Source organism: Hemicordylus capensis, chromosome 1 (genome assembly GCF_027244095.1).
Source record: "Hemicordylus capensis ecotype Gifberg chromosome 1, rHemCap1.1.pri, whole genome shotgun sequence".
Taxonomy (NCBI): domain Eukaryota; kingdom Metazoa; phylum Chordata; class Lepidosauria; order Squamata; family Cordylidae; genus Hemicordylus; species Hemicordylus capensis.
In genome coordinates, this window is record NC_069657.1 from 5,318,894 (window position 1) to 5,336,818 (window position 17,925).

The 17,925-nt window shown below is 51.0% G+C and overlaps 1 protein-coding gene across 6 annotated transcripts in view; it reads left to right on the top strand.

The window, feature by feature from the left end:
• TRIM9 (tripartite motif containing 9) overlaps positions 1–17,925 on the top strand; it is an 82,523-nt gene that overhangs the window by 42,128 nt on the left and 22,470 nt on the right. For all 6 annotated transcript variants that reach the window (XM_053274061.1, XM_053274079.1, XM_053274087.1 and 3 more), the window contains exons 2-4: positions 3,901–3,996; positions 7,992–8,114; positions 17,324–17,434. In XM_053274061.1, the coding sequence (XP_053130036.1) occupies positions 3,901–3,996; positions 7,992–8,114; positions 17,324–17,434 (330 nt within the window). The remainder of the gene's footprint in view (positions 1–3,900; positions 3,997–7,991; positions 8,115–17,323; positions 17,435–17,925) is intronic.

Consider the following 17,925-nt stretch of genomic DNA (forward strand, 5'->3'; position numbering starts at 1 on the left):
CCACAATGCCGCCATTGTGGCTGGGAATGATGGGAGCTGTAGTCCAACAATATCTGGGGACCGAGGTTTGAGATTCCCCGGCCCCAAACATGTTAGCCTTTCTCTGCAGGGAAGGTACTCTGAGTCTTGACCCTTGCCCAGCGTCCCAGTATCCTTCCCAGGGAAAGATGCCTGTCCAAGTCCTTGGAGGACCCCAGCACTGGACTGGATGGCCCAATGGCTGGACTCAGGATATGGCGGCACCTTCCTGGCCCCCTGGCATGCCCCTACGCCGCTTGCCAGCCTGCCATTCAGATGCAGAACGCAGGGGAGGGTGTCGTCCTGCCTGCCCAGTTGTCGGGGGACCTCCCAGGCAGAGCTGACCGCTGGGGGGGAAACATGGCCAGCTCCAAGGCAGGGTCGCTGGCCCAAGCAGAGAGGCCTGGTCTCGCTGTCAGAAGATGATGGGGCCTCGCAGGATCAGGAGCGGCTCTTGCGGGATCTTGTGATGGGATCTCATGAGACTAGCAGGTGCTCTCTAAGGGAGGCCTGGCCAGTGAGGGGGGGCCAGGGACCCTGGCTGAGCAGTGGTGGGGGTAGCCAGCCGGGCTAGGGAGGGGCTGGCGAGTGGAACAAGCCCTGCCCATAAACTCTGAGGCCATCTCAACCCCTTGGCCTAGTGGAAAGAAAGCAGAGGGCCATGGTCCCATATTGAGAGTCCGACACCATTTTAATTCGGGAAGCTGTTTTCAACACCAAAAGAGGGTTTCCCGGAAAACCTTCCTCTCTCTCGGTTTGGCCAGCACAAAGGATCAGCAGCGGAGGCCTGAATTCTCGGCCAGGGAAGGCCAAAGACAACCGACTGATGGACTCCCTCTAACAGCTCCTGCTTCTGGGCTGCTCCCTGCCTCTGATGCTGGGGCATCCATCTTCCTTCCTTGTCGCTGAAAAGTCTGCAGTGATGCACATGCAGTGAATCATCTCCGAGGTGCCCGATTTGCATAATGTGGAAGCAATTGATTGCAAAGAAGTACTTGCAGCAATTTGGCCGCCTGGACTCCATTTATGCACGCTCTCTCTCTCTCTTGCTCTCTCTTACTCGCTCGCTCCCTCCTGCTCGCTCTCCGGCAGTCAAGCTGCCATCTTGACAGATGGAGCTTTTCTGTTAGAGTCTGCAATAGACGGCAAGGAAATTTCTGAAGCCACCGGCCCCGGCTTGTAGCGTTACCAGCTGACCTGCCCAGGACTGGCCTGGTCAGAATCAGGACTTCTTAAAAAACTGAATTATTCCATCAATGCCCAATAGCTGAGATTTCATATTGTGGCTAAAAATACATAGGCGAGGAGAATAAAAATACAAAAGGGAGGAGAGCTCAGCTGGCCTTGCGGTAGCAAGCATGACTTGTCCCCTTTGCTAAGCAGGGTCTGCTGTGGTTTGCATCTGGATGGGAGACCACATGGGGGCACTGTAAGATATTCCCCTTAGGGGATGGGGCCACTCTGGGAAGATCATCTGAGGCTCCAAGTTCTCTCCCTGGCACCTTCAAGATAAGGATGAGATAGGGCTCTTGAAACAATCAAGACCATAAAAATACCAAAAAGCAGCGGCCATAAAACAGAAACAAAAACAGAGCAGCTGGAAAGGATAGATTGGCAAACCTAAGGGGTAAAAATCTAAACAAAAAAAGGAGTTTTCAGGGTGTGGGTTTTTTTTTTTTTTAAAGCAGCCACAGGTGCCAGAGAATGGACACCCACAGGGAGAGAATTCCAGAGCTTGGGGGCAACAACAGAGAAGGCCCTGTCCCATGTGCAGAACAATCAAGCCTCCCTCAATGTTGGCAAATGGAACAAAGTCCCCTCTGATGAGCTTGTTGGGTGGGCAGAAACCCTTGGGAGCAGGCAGGCCTTCAGATATCCAGGGCCCTAACCATCTAACCCTTTCCCACTGTCCTAATGAAAATTGCCCCTCCCCCCCGATGCTGTTTATCAGCCCCAAGAAGGAAACTTCTGCTGGTGTCAATGCAAGCTTCTTTCCCGGGGACTTTTGGGGGGCCCAGTTTCTGCCAAGACCATGGTGATGCAGGGGCAAAGGGTTAAATACCCTCCGCCCTGCGAACAGTATTCTCAAACCAACTCCTCCTCTCTCTGCAGCTACTACTTAAGTTAACAAACCTGCCTTTGCATACTCTGTTCTGGCAGCTGGTCAGAGGATTCCATTTCGTTCAGGCCTGTTGGTGAGCAATAACTAACCCGGGAAGGGGGCCAGTGGGCTACCCTCTGGAGCTGAATGCGTCTTTCTTTTGCATGACATTCATGTTAATTTGTCCACCAGAATTTGAGTCAAGGACTTTGCCATTCTCGTGGTACAGTTTGCCATGAAGTTGGTGTTGACTCCTGGCGCCCACAGAGCCCTGTGGTTTTCTTTGGTAGAATACAGGAGGGGTTGACCATTGCCTCCTCCCGCACAGTGTGGGATGACACCTTCTAGCATCTTCCTAAATCGCTGCTGCCCGATATAGTACCAGTGGGGATTTGAACCGGCAACCTTCTGCTTGTTAGTCAAGCATTTCCCCGCTGTGCCACTTAAGGTATTGAGTATAAATTGCCAGCTTTGCTAAGCAGGGTTTACCTTGGTTTGCATATGGATGGGTGACTCCATGTGTCTGCTATAAGATACCCCCCTTAGGGAAATAGGGCTGTAGCTCAGAGGCGGAGCCTCTGCTTTACAGGCAGAAGGTCCCAGGTTCAATCCCTGGCAATATAGCCAGGTAGAGCTGGGACTCTGGGAGAGACTCCTGCCTGCAACCTTGGAGAGCTGCTGCCGGTCAGTGCAGACAATACTGAGCAAGGTGGACCAATGGTCTGACTCAGTAGAAGGCAGCTTCCTGTGTTCCTATGTTCCTCCGTCCCAGGGAGTGCCCTGGAGCGGGTGCCAGTGGTGTCGGCCTGAACCAGACCGAAGCCATGTTACCCTTCATATAACCTGACTGTGTAAAGGGGGGCTGGGTGATTCCTAATAAGGCGTTGTTTTTCTGTGCCAAGGAGGGCCAGGAGACCCTAGATAAGAAGATATTTTATGTATTGACTTAGGTACATGCGCAGAAGTTAGCTGGAAATTTACAGAAAGTACAGACAAAGAAAATGGGCAGTACCTATGTACGTGACTCCTCGGCTATAAATATATCCTGCTTGCGTATGTTTGGGGTCTTGGATTTGAGCGAGAGCTGCCAAGACCTTTTGCTACTATAGAGCAAAATTCAGCCTTTTAAAACCTTCCCGACTGGTGACGTGTTTGGCTAGCTGACCCAGTAAAGAACCTCTCTTTGTTGGGATACAACACCAGGATAAGAGCGTGCTGTGAGCATGTGTTCATTTCCTGCTTAACTGGGTGGCTACAGTCAGTCCACACCTATCTGGGATTTGAGCAGGGGCCTAGCAAGGTTGGAGTGGGCCCAGGGACAAGATTTTAAAATACCCTCCGCTCACTGAAGCTCAGCTCATGAAGTAAAGAAATCTTAATGAGGCTGAATAGTGGTAACAAAAAGCACTGAATAGTGGTAAGCAAAAATTTATATATATATATATATATATATATATATATATATATATATATATATATATAAACACCTATGTGCCACAACAGAACATCATCCTAAATTGTGGACGGTGCAAGTCATTGAATGGTACTAGAGAAAGACATGCTGTTCTGGTAGCTCCAGGTCTTAACATTCACGTCAGTTTCGGAGGATGAATACAACTGAAGGAAGCCTGGGTGTGTGTGTGGCTGGGGGAGTCAGTCATGTGACTTGCCTCTGGGGGCCTCCCCAAGGCAGGGGGCCCCCAGACAACCGTCTCCCCTTGCCCTATTATAGTTATGCCCCTGGATTTGGGGCTCCACTCATTCATCCCTCCTTTCCACAGAGTCAGCTGTCTCAAGCGCTGAATGGGCTGTCGGACCGGGCCAAGGAAGCCAAAGAGTTCCTGGTGCAGCTACGGAACATGGTGCAGCAAATCCAGGTACCGCCTTGAATCTTCCAACCAGGAAAGGAGGGCAGGAGTGGCAGCCAAGCCCAAATGGAATACCTGCCACTGAAGAGCGTGGGCCATTCTCCACAGGGGAGCTCTCTTGGCTAATAGCCATTCCTCTGGAAGGCCTCTCCTGCTCCATGAATTCATGCAATCCCCTTATAAAGCCATCTAATCTAGTGGCCATCACCACATCTTGTGGCAGTGAGTTCCACAGATTAATTATACCTTGTGTGACTAAATACCCCTCTGTGTCTTGAATGCCGCTCATCAGGTTCCTTGGATGCCTCCCCCACCAACCTAGTCTTATCTCTACCCACTTTTTGCACACCCTGCAGAACGTGATAAACCTTAAGGATGTTTCCCCCTTAGGCGTCTTCTTCTCGAAATCACAAGTTCCAAATGCTTTAGCTTTTCCTCAGGTTAGCCCCTGGAGTAAATGACAGGCACTGAACACTTCTTTTAACTTTTGTAAAATTGTTTTATTTCATCAATAATTCACGCAGGGGCTAGTTTAGATGATAACTTACTGATCTATGTGATTAGAAAGGGGATGAACCAAGAGTGTGCCCATCAGGATATCTTTTGTGGGTGTCCCAACGTCCTCTGGCAGCTCCCTTTTTCGTGAGAGGGCTGTTTGTCCAAATGGCTGCTCGGGATGTCCGCAAAAGACACCCCAATGGGTGAGCTCTCCGTGTTCTGTCAAAACCACCCTTCCCTAATTGCGTGGCCCTGTAAGGGATGGTCAGAACTGGCCCACAGCGAAATAACTTTGAACATCTTGGTCCGCTCTGGCTGTTCTGTACTCATCTTCCCCCAGCCTGGTGTACCCCCTAGGTGGGGCCAGCTTCTGGTGTGAGGGAGCCCCGGACAAAGTTCTCCTTGGGGAAGCCCCCGCCAACATTGGTAGCGCCCCCCCCCCAACGGTGGTGCAGTGGTGGAAGCAGCAGCAGGAAGCTCAGTAAAAGTAAAGTTGTGGAGTCGGTGTCAACTCCTGGCGCCCACAGAGTCCTGTGGTTTTCTTTTGGTAGAATACAGGAGGGGTTGACCATTGCCATCTCCTGCACAGTATGAGATGATGCCTTTCAGCACCTTCCTATATCGCTGCTGCCCGCTATAGGTGTTTCCCATAGTCTGTGAAACACCTCTGATATGTCAGAGTCTGGGAAACACACCAGCGGGGATTCGAACCGGCAACCTCTGGCTTGCTAGTGAAGCCCTTTCCCTGCTGCGCCATGAGGTGGCTAGGAAGCTCCGAGCTGCTCTTTCTAACCCCGTGGGTGGGTCCTGGTGGGCTTGCAAGGCGGCGCTCCTTTCAGCACTGGACAGCAGCCATCCTAATTCACGGTGGCATCATGTTCCAGCACTGAGAGGCTGTTCAAATCGCAGCTCCAGTGATGCCAGATCTGAGACTCCTCCAATGGGAGGTCGTTCATTTGAGGGATGTCATGTGACAGGTTGGGAACAAGCCCGGATCCAGAGCCCGGGTGACCTCTTGCCACTGGGAGAACCAGAGGAATCTGAGCCAGCACCCACACTTTAACCCAAGGACACAGCCTTGCCTGGGTCCTCTGCCCCAGAGAAATCCCTCCCCGAGAACCTGCTAGACATATCAGAGATGTCCCCCCACCCCTATGTCACCAGTGCCCACACTTGAAGAATCCAGAATGGCCCCTTTAAAGAACGGAGCCTTTCCAGGAAAGAGGGTGGGGGGGGCAATTCACTCTGTCTAGGCAGCAACTATAAAAGCCAGTTTTCCGCTGCTAGATTTTGCTGGAGCCACATTAAGGCAATCCCCACGTTTGTTAATTCAGTTAGGACAGGGGGGTTCTCAAACTTGGGTCCCCAGATGTCGTTGGACCAACTCCCATAATCCCCAGCCGCAATGAGCAAAGGATTATGGGAGCTGAAGTCCAACAACATCTGGGGACCCCCTGGGGTAGGAGAGGGGTCCTTCCTGCTTTGGGAGCTGTGCATGCTCCTGGTTGAGCGTGAGCGTCTGTGAGGCAGGGGCTGGGTCGGCTGGCTGCCGCTTTTCCACCTCGAGCGGGTGAGACGGTGCTGCCCTCCCCAGCAGCTCCCCTTTCACACACGCCCATGCCCCCTCCCCCTCCCCAGTTTCCCACTCGCACAGGGTCACACAACAGGAGCAGACACCACTCCTGAACTCCTGGCTCAGAAACTGGGCGGCTTGTGCTCCCCAGTTTCTGATGGTGTGAACCAGCCCATCCTCTGATGCTGCAGTCTCCAGCCGTGGTCCTTTGGGAGCGACCCCCCCCATGGCCCATCCAGTGCTCTTGGGGAGCCTGCAACGGGCTGGTCAGTGGTGGTGGTGGTGGTGGTGGTGTGCCCTGGTGGGTGGCTGGGACCCTGGCCTGTGCCTGAGGATGACCTGTGCAGCAGCCAGCCCTGCTTAGGCCTCCCTCGCCATAGGATGCCCGGAGGGAGGGTTGCGGCTTCTATTGGAACAGGCCACTTACGGGGGGGGGAGGGGGGAGGCGCAGGGGGCGGGCACTTGCTGCTCTTCTGGCAAGCTCCAGAGGCCAGCTCTTCTGGCGGACCCCCCCTCCACCCCCTGATAACATCTCAGTCAACGCGCTGGCTGGGTTAATGCTTAGCAACTCTTCAGGCGGAATATGGGCTGCCTGCTGCCGGGAGTGGTGGTGGGGAGGCTGGAGCGCCCCTGCTCTGCATTGATGCTGTGTGTCCCCTCCCCTCCCCCCCCCACTCCCCAGCCCTTTCCTTTCCTTTCCCAGTGAGCAGGAGCATCATCCATCAGGCCCCATGAAAGTCCCACGTTCCTTGCCCCTTGCCCTCCGCCTTTAATCTGTGCCTTGCTTCTTTCTTCCCCCTTGTTCAGTTCTGTAGAAACATGGTCCCCCCCCCAGACACCTCCCTCCCCTCACTTTTTACACAGGATGTCAGCAATCCCTCCGGGGACCCATTTCCCCCACTCATGCCTTCCGCCTGCAGTGGGTGGGTGGAGGGAGGGAGGCAGGCAGGCAGGCCAGAGCTGCAAAGGTTTTGATTTCCAGAAGTGTATTTAAAAGGCAGGCAGGTCCCAGAGGGCTCCCTTGGCTTTCTCAGATTAGCCCACAGATGGAGCAGCCTGACGACTCTGCCAGATCCTGCCAGACTCTTCTGAGTAGGCCCATGGAGTGAGCTGGACTGAGCCGAGAGGCAGCCGGGGGCCGTGGCTGGGGGGGGGCAGGATCTGGGCCTCTGGGGGTCTCCAGAATGCAGAGGAGAACGGACCCCAGATCCCAGGGCTAGGGAACGGGCTCCAAAAGGGAATTTGACACCTGTGTATGGTTATGATATACATGCCTGCCGGAGTAAAATAAGTAGGCATCTAGGGATGTAAGGAGCTTAAGCAAAGGGAACGACAAGAAGCAAAGGCACACCAATCATTCCTCCAGTTTATCACATCAGAGCCGTGTTTTCAAAGCACCCTTTTTCATGGGCTGGGAGGAAAGGGCCCCAAGTTTCTCCTGGGCCCAGAAAAATGGTGCTTGGGCCCTGGACCCTGCTGTTGCTGCTTCTCAAGGGATGTGCACCAGCAGCCGCCTTCCAGCTTTGCTGAGGGCCTCCACTCATTGCTCCGTTACATTCAATAGGGGCAAAATTAGGGCACTGCAGGGGCAAAAAAGGCAGGTGGTGTGAAGCCCACCCTCATTGTTCCTGCACGGGGGGGGGCTTCCCCCCACTCTTGGTATTTGCCTCTGCAGTCTCTTAATTTCTCCCTTAATTTAAATTGAGGGATGCAGCTCCATTACATTAAGGAGGGGGAAATTAGGTGGCTGAGAGGTGAGCCGTTTTTCTGGACCTTGGGTTGGCTCAGAAAAATGCTCAGAAATCTTTTGGGAAGACCTGGGATTACTTCCGAGTTAATCCGAGGTGAGTGTGGCCGTGTTCGCCCCATCTCTGGTTCTGGGAGCTGCTTCTGCCCTCCCTGCTGTGTGACTGGCAGGTGTTTTGCCCTACAGGAGAACAGCGTGGAGTTCGAAGCCTGCCTGGTTGCCCAGTGCGACGCCCTCATCGATGCGCTCAACAGGAGGAAAGCCCAGCTGTTGTCTCGAGTCAACAAGGAGCACGAGCACAAGCTGAAGGTCCGTCTGGGATTCCAGGAGGTGGCGGCTGGTCAGGGACGCTTGACGGGATGGCAGGGCCGATGGAAATGGCTTGGAGAGGGCGCCTTGGGAGAGACTTGGGCCAGGAGAGGCCAGGAGTTTCAAACCAGGGCTTTGAGGGAGGCAGGCCGCTTGCCCCAACTCAGCAGCATGCAAGTAGGGAGGGGGAGTGCCAACCCCATCTCCCCAGAGGGAGGGAGGGATCCATCACCGGATGGACGGAAGTGCCATCTCACCAGAGGGAGGTGCCAGCCCCATCTCACCACAAGGGTGATGGGAGTTGTACGCCAACAACATCTGGAGAGCCAAAGGTTGGGAACCCCTGCATCACTGTGTATTTTATTATATTGTTTATTTAAAATATTTATACCCCGCCCCTCCAGTACATTACTGCACAGGGTGGATCACTACATTAATAAAATAGATACGATGCAAAGTAAAAAATTATTAAAACTGAATTTAAATTGGGATTGTGGGAGATGAAGTCCAACAACATCCGGAGACCCAAGTTTGAGAACCCCCTGTTTTAAAGCAAACATAGGAGTCCCAATTTTCATCTGTGAAAAGCTGGAGGGTGTGCCGTACAGCTTGCTTCACTGGAAGATTCAAGCCCTGTTGCTCCCCACCTCCAACCCTGAGAGGCCCTGAAGGCACAGGGGTGTGTGTGTGTGTGTGTGTGTGTGTGTGTGTGTGACACACACGCGCGCTTGCGCTTGAGTGACCCTTCCCCAGCAGGCAGGAATAAATTGAGGGCTGGGATGAATCAGAAGAGGGTACCACGGGCCACCTGAGGGAGGGGCTTGACTATTGCTATGGCGACAGTTACCATAGAAACACCCGAGGATGGAGGGTTGGAGGAGTGTGCTGCTGAGGGCCAGTAACAGATAAGCCAAGAGGGGTGACTTGAAGAGGAGGGTGGTTGGCCGGCCAGGAGATCCATTTCCCCAACAAAAGGTGATGAGGGGGATTCCCAGTGCACGATTTCCAGCTATGAAGGAGAATTGTTGGAAGGGAAACAGGGTGGGTGGTCTCTGCTGGACCTTTGGACCGTAGTTCTGCAAGCCACGCAGAGTGGCGAAGGCACTTAGTTGCTCCTAAGTGGGTTGGCCGGAGCTGGGGGCATTTCTCTGGGGCTGTAAAAGGCAACATGCGTCCCGCTCACCCAAAGTGGATTTGGTCTATTCAGCAGAAATTAGCTTTTCTGAGAGGTTTCTCTGCATCTTTTCTCTGCACGCACAGAGATGTCAGCCAGAGAGCTTGGGGCTGCCTGCATTTCTGCTCTTCCTTCCTCACTAACCTCTTGGAGTTATTTGTGAGTGTCAACAGGCATGTGGATAAAGGTGATCCAGCTGACATAATATACTTGGACTTCCAGAAAGCTTTCGGCAAAGTTCCCCACCAAAGGCTCTTGAGTAAACTTAGTAGTCGTGGGATAAGGGGACAGGTTCATGTGTGGTTTGGTAACTGATTGAAGGACAGGAAACAGAGAGTAGGAATAAATGGACAGTTTTCACAATGGAGGGAAGAAAGAAGTGGGGTCCCCCAGGGATCGGTACTGGGACCAGTGCTGTTTAACTTGTTCATAAGGGATCTAGAAGTTGGGGGTAATAAACCAGTGAAATGGCCAAATTTGCTGATGACACCAAACTATTTAGGGTAGTGAAATCCAAAACGGATTGTGAGGAGCTCTAAAAGGATCTCTCCAAACTGGGTGAGTGGCTGACAAAATGGCTAATGTGGTTTAGTGCAAGCAAGTGTAAAGTGATGCATACTGGTGCAAAAAACCACAGCTTCAAGTGTATGCTGATTTATTTATTTATTTATTTAAAAATTATTGTTAAATTTATATACCGCCTTTCATTAAAACAATCCCAAGGCGGTTTGATGGGAGCTGAGCTGTCGGTGACTAACCAGGAGAGAGATCTTGGGGTTGTAATGGACAGCTTGTTGAGAGTGTCAATTCAGTATGCGGCAGCTGTGAAAAAGGCCGATTCCATGCTAGGGACCAGTAGGAGGGGGGCAGACAATAAAACTGCTAATATCATAATGCCCTTATACAAAACGATGGTGCGTCCACACCTGGAGCACTGCGTTCAGTTCTGGTCACCGGATTTTAAGAAGGATTCTGTAGAACTGAAGAAGGTGCAGAAAAGGGCAGCCAAGATGATCAGGGGCCTGGAGCACCTTCCTTATGAGGCAAGGTTGCAGCATCTGGGGCTCAGTTTGGAAAAGAGGCAACTATGGGGAGACATGAAAGAATTAAATAAAATTATGCAAGGAGTAAAGAGAGTGGACAGAGGGAAATGTTCTCCTTTTCTCTCAACACTAGAACCCATGAAACTGAATGCTGGGGAATTTAGGACCAACAAAAGGAAGTATTTTTTCACAGAGTGCATAATTAATCTGTGGAATTCTTTCCCATGGGATATGGTGATGGCCACTAGCTTAGATAGCTTTAAAAGGGGCTTTTGTGTGTGTGTGTAGAAAGTGGAAGGTGGGGATTAAATGCCTCTTGGGAAATCAGCCACTCAGTCAGAAGGAACCCGGCATCCTGAGCTTCTGCTCCATGGCAGGATTTCCCACACCCAGCACAGGCCTGGTGCCTGGGCCAGCATCGTTGGATTCCTGCATTTCTCTAGCAAGGGTGGCCAGCTGGCCTGGTACAGGCCACATCTGGCCCACCGGCTGGTGACTTTTCCTGGCCTGCAGCTGGCCAGCCTTCAAATGTTCTTGAGTCAGGGGTTCGCAACCTTGGGTCTCCAGATGTTCTTGGTCTACAACCCGCGTCACTTCCAGCCACAAGGGCTGAATCGCTGCGTTTCTAGGCTTCATCGTAAGTCTCTGTGCAAAGACTCCTGGGCTCCCGCTTTGCTGGCACATCCTGTGCCCCGTGACCTGGTTGCTTGCTTCCCGATTTCTGACCCTCTGCACTTGTAATTAGGACTGCACTCATTGCATCTGAATCGCAGCTTTAGTTTTTGAACAAAAATAAGTCTCCAGCCCTTATGGCAATAACTGACCATGCCTGAAGAGAGAGAAGCCAGGAAAAGTCCGAGCGGCAAAGCCTTCCGTGAAGTGTTGGGAGGTTAGGTCCTGCCGGAAGAATTGTTCAGCCCTCTCCCATTGGCTAGCATAATAAATTAGCAAAATCCTGAATAGCTATGCACAATACATCATCAACTATGCAAAATGTGTTTGCGTTGCTCTGTGTGCCTTTAGATTGCAGGATGTGTTTTAAATTGTGCAAAATATATCCACCCAACATCCCTGATCCTGGTTTCGGACTGCACAGAGCAAATGTCTTGATGGAAGAAAGAAGAGGGGGCCCTCTGCTAGTGCAGATTCGAAACTCATCAAAGTTCTCTGAGAAAATGAGAGCTCTTTTGGTACAGTCTGGTACTGTATCTTCTGGGGGAGACTATTGATTTGAAGTTACTTGAAATTTTTGCAGGAAAAATGGGTGATTGTGTATTATTATCAATCCTGCTTTCTGTACATACATTGGATTTAAGCTCTTGGTGCTACAAAGCTCTCGTGTTCACTCTGTTGCTTTGCCCAGATGTTTTGACAGCTGCCTCTGGGCATATGGTTTTGTGACCCTTTGGTTGTGGGGCCTTCATTTATGCATTTTAACACATCCGAATTATTTCTATGCAAGCTGCATAAAAAGCCTAGTGGCTAACTTGCTAACAAGCCCACGAAGAGCTTCCAGAAGGCCAGAGTAGCCCTCTTTGTCCTCCATGTCAGGTCTGGTCGCAGCCCTGCAGGCAACTGGGAGCATGTTTGCAGCATCCCCTGCAGCAGCAATGACGATGCCATGCAAGCCCCACTGGGACAGCTGTTCCATAAATGCTAACGCTAATAGCATCTTTGGGGGCGTGACTTGGATTGGGGCCGCAGCACAGGTGGAAGGAGTAGACTCTCCTTTTCATCCAGTAGCACTTTCCCAGGCCAAGGCGCTTTCCAGACTAGCTGCTCAACAGCAGCAAAATGCCTCCATTCTGGCAAGTCGCATTCGAAACGTAAACAGCAGGGGCAGCAGAGTCTCGTGGAAACGAACAACCCAAAAAAACAGCAACCTTTTTATGCCAGTTATACGACGTCCCAGCTCTATATCGCAGCGATTAAATTCAAAACAAGGCATTGGAAATGTGAACGGCACCCTGCTGTCCGCGTAGGGACTGCGGCGTCACAACACAGAAAGTGTGGAAACACACTTCTGAAATACAACATGACCCCATTGCAGGGTCTAATCTGGAAAGCACCCAAGTTAGGAAGATAGGCAGCAGTTTAAAACAGCTTTCTGGAGGTTTCTGGATCTGAACAGGAGGAGGCCTGGAGTTTTGCATTTCGTTTGACCCAGAGGGTGATGGAAGTGGAGGAGCAAAGGTCATGGCCTGGGAAGTCATGACACAAATTCATTAAGTTCTGCCCTCCCTGTCTGCACCTTTTCTCCCCCCACCCCGACCAGCAGTCAAAAGGGGCTTCCTGGCCAAGTGGCCTATGATCCCCCTAAGGGATTGACCTGTGCTGGACCCCTGGTGGGATAGACCAAGCTTATGAGGCGTTTTTGACCTCCCTGCGTCCTTGAAGCGGTACTTGGGATAAAGCAGCCATCGCACTGTGATTTATACACACGGGGCTGTGTGTAGCAGATGGCGGCTGCTTTGATAATATTCTGAAAGTGTAGACTCTGAGTGGAGGAGAGGGAAGCCATTTCATTATCTGGGAAGAGCAGGAGCAGCAGCTTAAGCTATAAAGAAGATAAGGCGATAAAAGATTGTTTCTCCCAATCCCATCTGTGAGATCTTGCTCTCCAGCACTGTGTTCATCCATGAGATTGCCCTTTGTGCGGGGGTGGGTGGGTGGGTGGCGTCCCCTTGAACAGAGGTTCAGCCGAGGGCCCTTAGGGTGAGGATTTTGCCACCACCTGCCAATGGCTCAGCCGCTGGGGAAAGCCGGCCTCGGAATTCAGAACACCGTGTTCCATTTGAGAGCCAATGAGAGTTTCAGGACTGAAAGCTGGAGTGTGGATTGGGCAGGATCTGGCCAATGGCATACTTTCCCAACTCAATGAGCCAAAGCAAGGATTGCTGAATGGTGGGAATGATAATGCAACAACATCTGGGGACCCCAGGATGAGAACTCTTGGCGAGTCCAAGTTCAGAGTTTTTCATGTGAACTCAGCGTACATTCTAGAGCAGCCCCCAGAATCCTCTGCAAAACACAGGGATCCCTTGGCAGATGTTTAGGTGTCCTTCAGTCAAGTTTGTATGTCTTTTTAAACTGGTTGTGCACCACCAGAGCCTTGGAATGGGGTGGTCTATAAATATAATAAGTAAGTAAGTAAATGCGGGAAGCTTCTCTGGCTATATAAAGCTTGAAAAACACTACCATACATTATGCCATAAGCAGATCAGCTATCGCTATTGTCAGATTCTAAACTCCATTGCATGTCAAGCGTTAAATACCAAATATTGAAATAAAACCGCATCAGGTCATTGCAGGCTGGCCATTTGTCCAATAGAGCACCGTACAGCTCTACCTGATGAATGGCCATCCTGCAGGCAGCAAAGCTCTCAGGTGGGGCAGGGGAGAGAGAGGAGCAACCTGAGCTGCCTCCTGTGGCACACCCCCCACCCCCAATGAGGACAAGCTGCTATTGAGTAATTTAATCAGAATGTCAGTCAGAGTCTCTCCATTTATAAACAGAAGAAATGACCCACAAGTGTGGAATTGATATAGTAAGAGCTGGCTGTCTATCCCCTCCTTCTGGCTACATGCAGTACTGCAATAATACATCACTTTATTTTCTGTAGGCTGTGGATGAAAATTCAACACTGCCTATACCACCATCACCACCTACTACTACTTTTCATTGATTGATTAAGTGCCATCAAGTCAGTGTCAACTCTAAGCAACCACATAGATAGATTCTTTCCAGGAGGATCTGTCTTCAACTTGGCCTTTATGGTCTGTCAGTGGTACATTCATTGTTGTCGTAATCAAGACCATCCTCTTGACAACCATCCTGGTTGTCCTCTTCTCTTTCCATCCCAGCATTATGGACTTCTCAAGGGAGCTGGGTCTTCACATCATGTGTCCGAAGCATGATAGTTTGAGCCTGGTCATTTGTGTCTCGAGTGAAAATTCTGGATTGATTTGTTCTAGGATCCATTTGTTTGTTTTCCTGGCTGTCCATGGTATCCTCAAAAGTCTTCTCCAGCACCCAAGTTCAAAAGCGTCAACACTTTTTCTATCTTGCTTCTTCAAAGTCCAGCTTTTGCATCCATAGAGTGTCCCAGAAAAACCATTGGCCAAATGATTCTAATCTTTGTAGGTGCAGACACATCACGGCATCTGTCCTTTCCAAGGCCTTCATTGCAACCCTATTACTTAGTTACCACTTTATATACTGCTTTTATATACTGCTTTTTCATTTATATACTGCTTTTCAACAAAAGCCCCCAAAGCAGTTTACATAGAAAAATAATTAATATAAATAAGATGGTTCCCTGTCCCTAAAGGGCTCACAATCTAAAAAGGAATCTCAGAGGCTGGACTAGATGGCCTAAGTTGGGTATGACCCAGCAGGGCTGATCTTATGAGAACACGAGGAGGCACCTGGGCAGACACACAGGATGGCCATGAGAAGGGTGGTTGTTGTTGTTATTAATAATAATAATAATTCTGGGTTGACATGACAGCTGGCCCAGATTAGGCCTAGGACCGACAAGCAGATGCGTACCAACGTATCACCTGGAAATCATTCGTTGCAATCGCTTTCTCCTGTTGTTGCTTTTATTGATGTGTCTGTTTATTCTTGATATAGCTCCGTTTATGTGCAGGGCATCGGGCCACAGAACTGTGTGCATAGCGTTGGGCCACAGAGTGAGCAAACAGGCTCTGCCCAAAGGAGATCACAATCTAAAGTCACATTAATGTTGTCGATTCCACAACAGTCCGTAGTTTTAATGCTGTTTTTTGTACTATCAGGAGGCTTGACAGACAGGGCTGTTACCCCGAATCTCCTCCGGAAGAGAGTGTGCGCGTTGCATTCACACACCAGCCAAACTCACCCTGAAGTCCATTCGAGATCCTTGGAAGCACTCCGCACACAAATCGGGCTTTGTCCTCTGAATTCTAGCTTATTCAATGTATTTCCGGGTTTTAAAAATGCTGATTTTAAGCGACTTTTTCTAAAAACGCTGGGGCAAATAGGGAGAGGCACTGACGTAGAATTATTAACATGATAAGAGGGAAACCCTCTTTAGGAATGCAGATATAGGCTTTAGAAATCTCTCCTCCCGCCCCGCCCCATTGGCTAGAAGGAAAACACAGAGGCATGCGATGTGAACTTGCATCAAAACAAAACCTGAGAGCAGAGGGGAGGGGCTGCTTCCCTCAGTGTCGTGAGTGTGATTCGAAGTGGCTTCGCTCACCATTTACCCCGCAGCCTGAAGCCAGGTGCGAATAACTCCCAAACATTTGAGAGGTCCTTGTTACATAGGTACATAGGAAGCTGCCATTTACTGAGTCAAACCATTGGTCCATTTAGCTTAACGTTGTCTACTTTGACTGGCAGCAGCTCTCCGTGGTTTCAGGCAGGAGTCTCTCCCAGCCCTAGCTGGCAAATTTATTTATTTATTTATTTATTTATTTATTTGATTGATTGATTGATTGATTGATTGATTTCTATACCGCCCTTCCAAAAATGGCTCAATGCTTCCAGGATTGGACCTGGGGCCTTCGGCATGCAAAGCATGCAAAATACACTATCACTGCCAGTTCAATTTGGGCAAAGACTAAAATACTCCAAACCATGTCCATATCTCTGTATATTCTACCAGCCCTTCTAGATATCCCCAAAGTACCAGAAGATTCCTAGGTGTGAAATGCACTGTTCTGTGCATGATCTTTTAGTAAGGCCGTTCACACAACCCACATGCCTGGCGTTGGGGAGGGTGGGCGGGGAGGCAGGGTGAGCAGCAGGGTCAGGAGCCGGAGGAGGAAGTCCTCCAGCATCCCACAATGCACCGCGGCAGGATCATGGTGCATTGGGGGATTCTCCCACTCCCAGGTCCTCTTGCCTCCCAGCTTTGTGCACACTCAGGCGGCTGGCTCTACACGTGAGCCATTTTGGAAGAGCAGTATATAAAAGTAATAAATAGAGAATAAAGAATAAAGAAATGAGCAGCCCTGCCTAGGTTGGGCTGTGCAAGCCTGGGAGGGCTGCTCGTGTGAACAGCCTCGTTGTCTGCTTCCTGCTCCAAAGGAGGGTACTTGATGGCCACTAGCACTCATGGGAGCCTGTGTTGGACATACATGATACCTGAGTCCGGCTGTTCTAGAGGAGCCAGGGAGGTTTTGCAGCGTGCCGACTATGGTGGGGCCATGTGGGGCTCAGAAGGGTGCCTGCTGTGGCCTAATCAGCATGGGCATCTGCAAGGCAGCTGTGGGGCCAGAGGAAATGGGAACCTGGCCTTGGAGCAGCAGCTTTGCACAGCAGTCCTGAATGCTGGGAGGGAGGGAGAGAGGGAGGGAGCAGGTGCATCAGCTGTGGAGGAACTTGGACGGTCCAGGGCCTGTCTGAAACCTCACTTTTGCCTCCAGTGGTGAATTACACACCCTGCCAATGCCAAGGGTGGGAGGTGCCCTTCCTCACGCCTGCTCCAGCTCTCCTATCCCTAGTGCAAACCACAATGACACACTCTGTGCCCAGAAGCTGAAGATGAGCGGAAGCAAAGAGCGTCAGCAGGGATCCAGCCTTAGAAGCTGCAAGTCTACCAATCCCGAGGCATTGCAGGAGTGCTGGACAGCAGGATCCCATCTGGGCAGGCGGGGGGAAGCAAAAGCTCCTCTGCTGGGTTTGGAGACGGCAGAGGGCCTGGCAGTCAGCCTGGTGTCCCCCTACCTGCCTATGTCCACACACACACACGCCCCACTTGCTGCTGCGAGGAGTCCCGTGTTGGTCTCCTCCAGTGTCTCTGCGGAGAGCTGGTCTTGTGGTGGCAAGAAGCGTGCATTGTCTCTGTTGCAAGCAGGGTCTGCTTGCTTTGCATCTGGAGGGCAGGCTGCATGTCAGCTCTCTGCCCCCCGGGGTGTTATTTCCATGGGGCTAGAACTGCGTGCCCACCAGCACTGATCATCCTTGGCCACTTTGCCCTCTCTCTCTCTCTCTCTTGCAGGTGGTGCGAGACCAAATCTCTCATTGCACGGTGAAGCTACGCCAGACGACGGGACTCATGGAGTACTGCCTGGAGGTCATCAAGGAGAACGACCCCAGCGGGTTCCTACAGGTTGGTGGTGCCCGACTCCCCCCTTTCCATTCTTGCCTTTGCTCTCCTTTTTGCTGCACGCAGCTGAACTCACTGGTTTGAGTAAACTGTTCTGGTGTTTACACTGGAAGCGTTCCATTGTCTTAGACAATATCCCCCAGGACACTCAGCAGTGGGAGGTCACCAGTCCCAGGTTTTCTCCTGAACGAGCAAAATGCCCATCATTTTGACAGGGGCTGGAGACGAGGGCCCATATAATGCAGGGGCCTCTCATGGCTTTGTCCTGTGCCCCACACTGGAGCTCATTCCCCCCACCCCCCTTGAACTTGGACAGGTATTCCCCTGGAAGCACATTTTTTTTAAAAAAAATAATATGACTATTTATATACCGCTTTTCGGCAAAAGTTCCCAAAGCGGTTTACATAGACATAAATAAATAAACAAGATGGCTCCCTGGCCCCAAAGGGCTCACAATCAGTAAAGGAACAGAAGGTAGACACCAGCAACAGCCG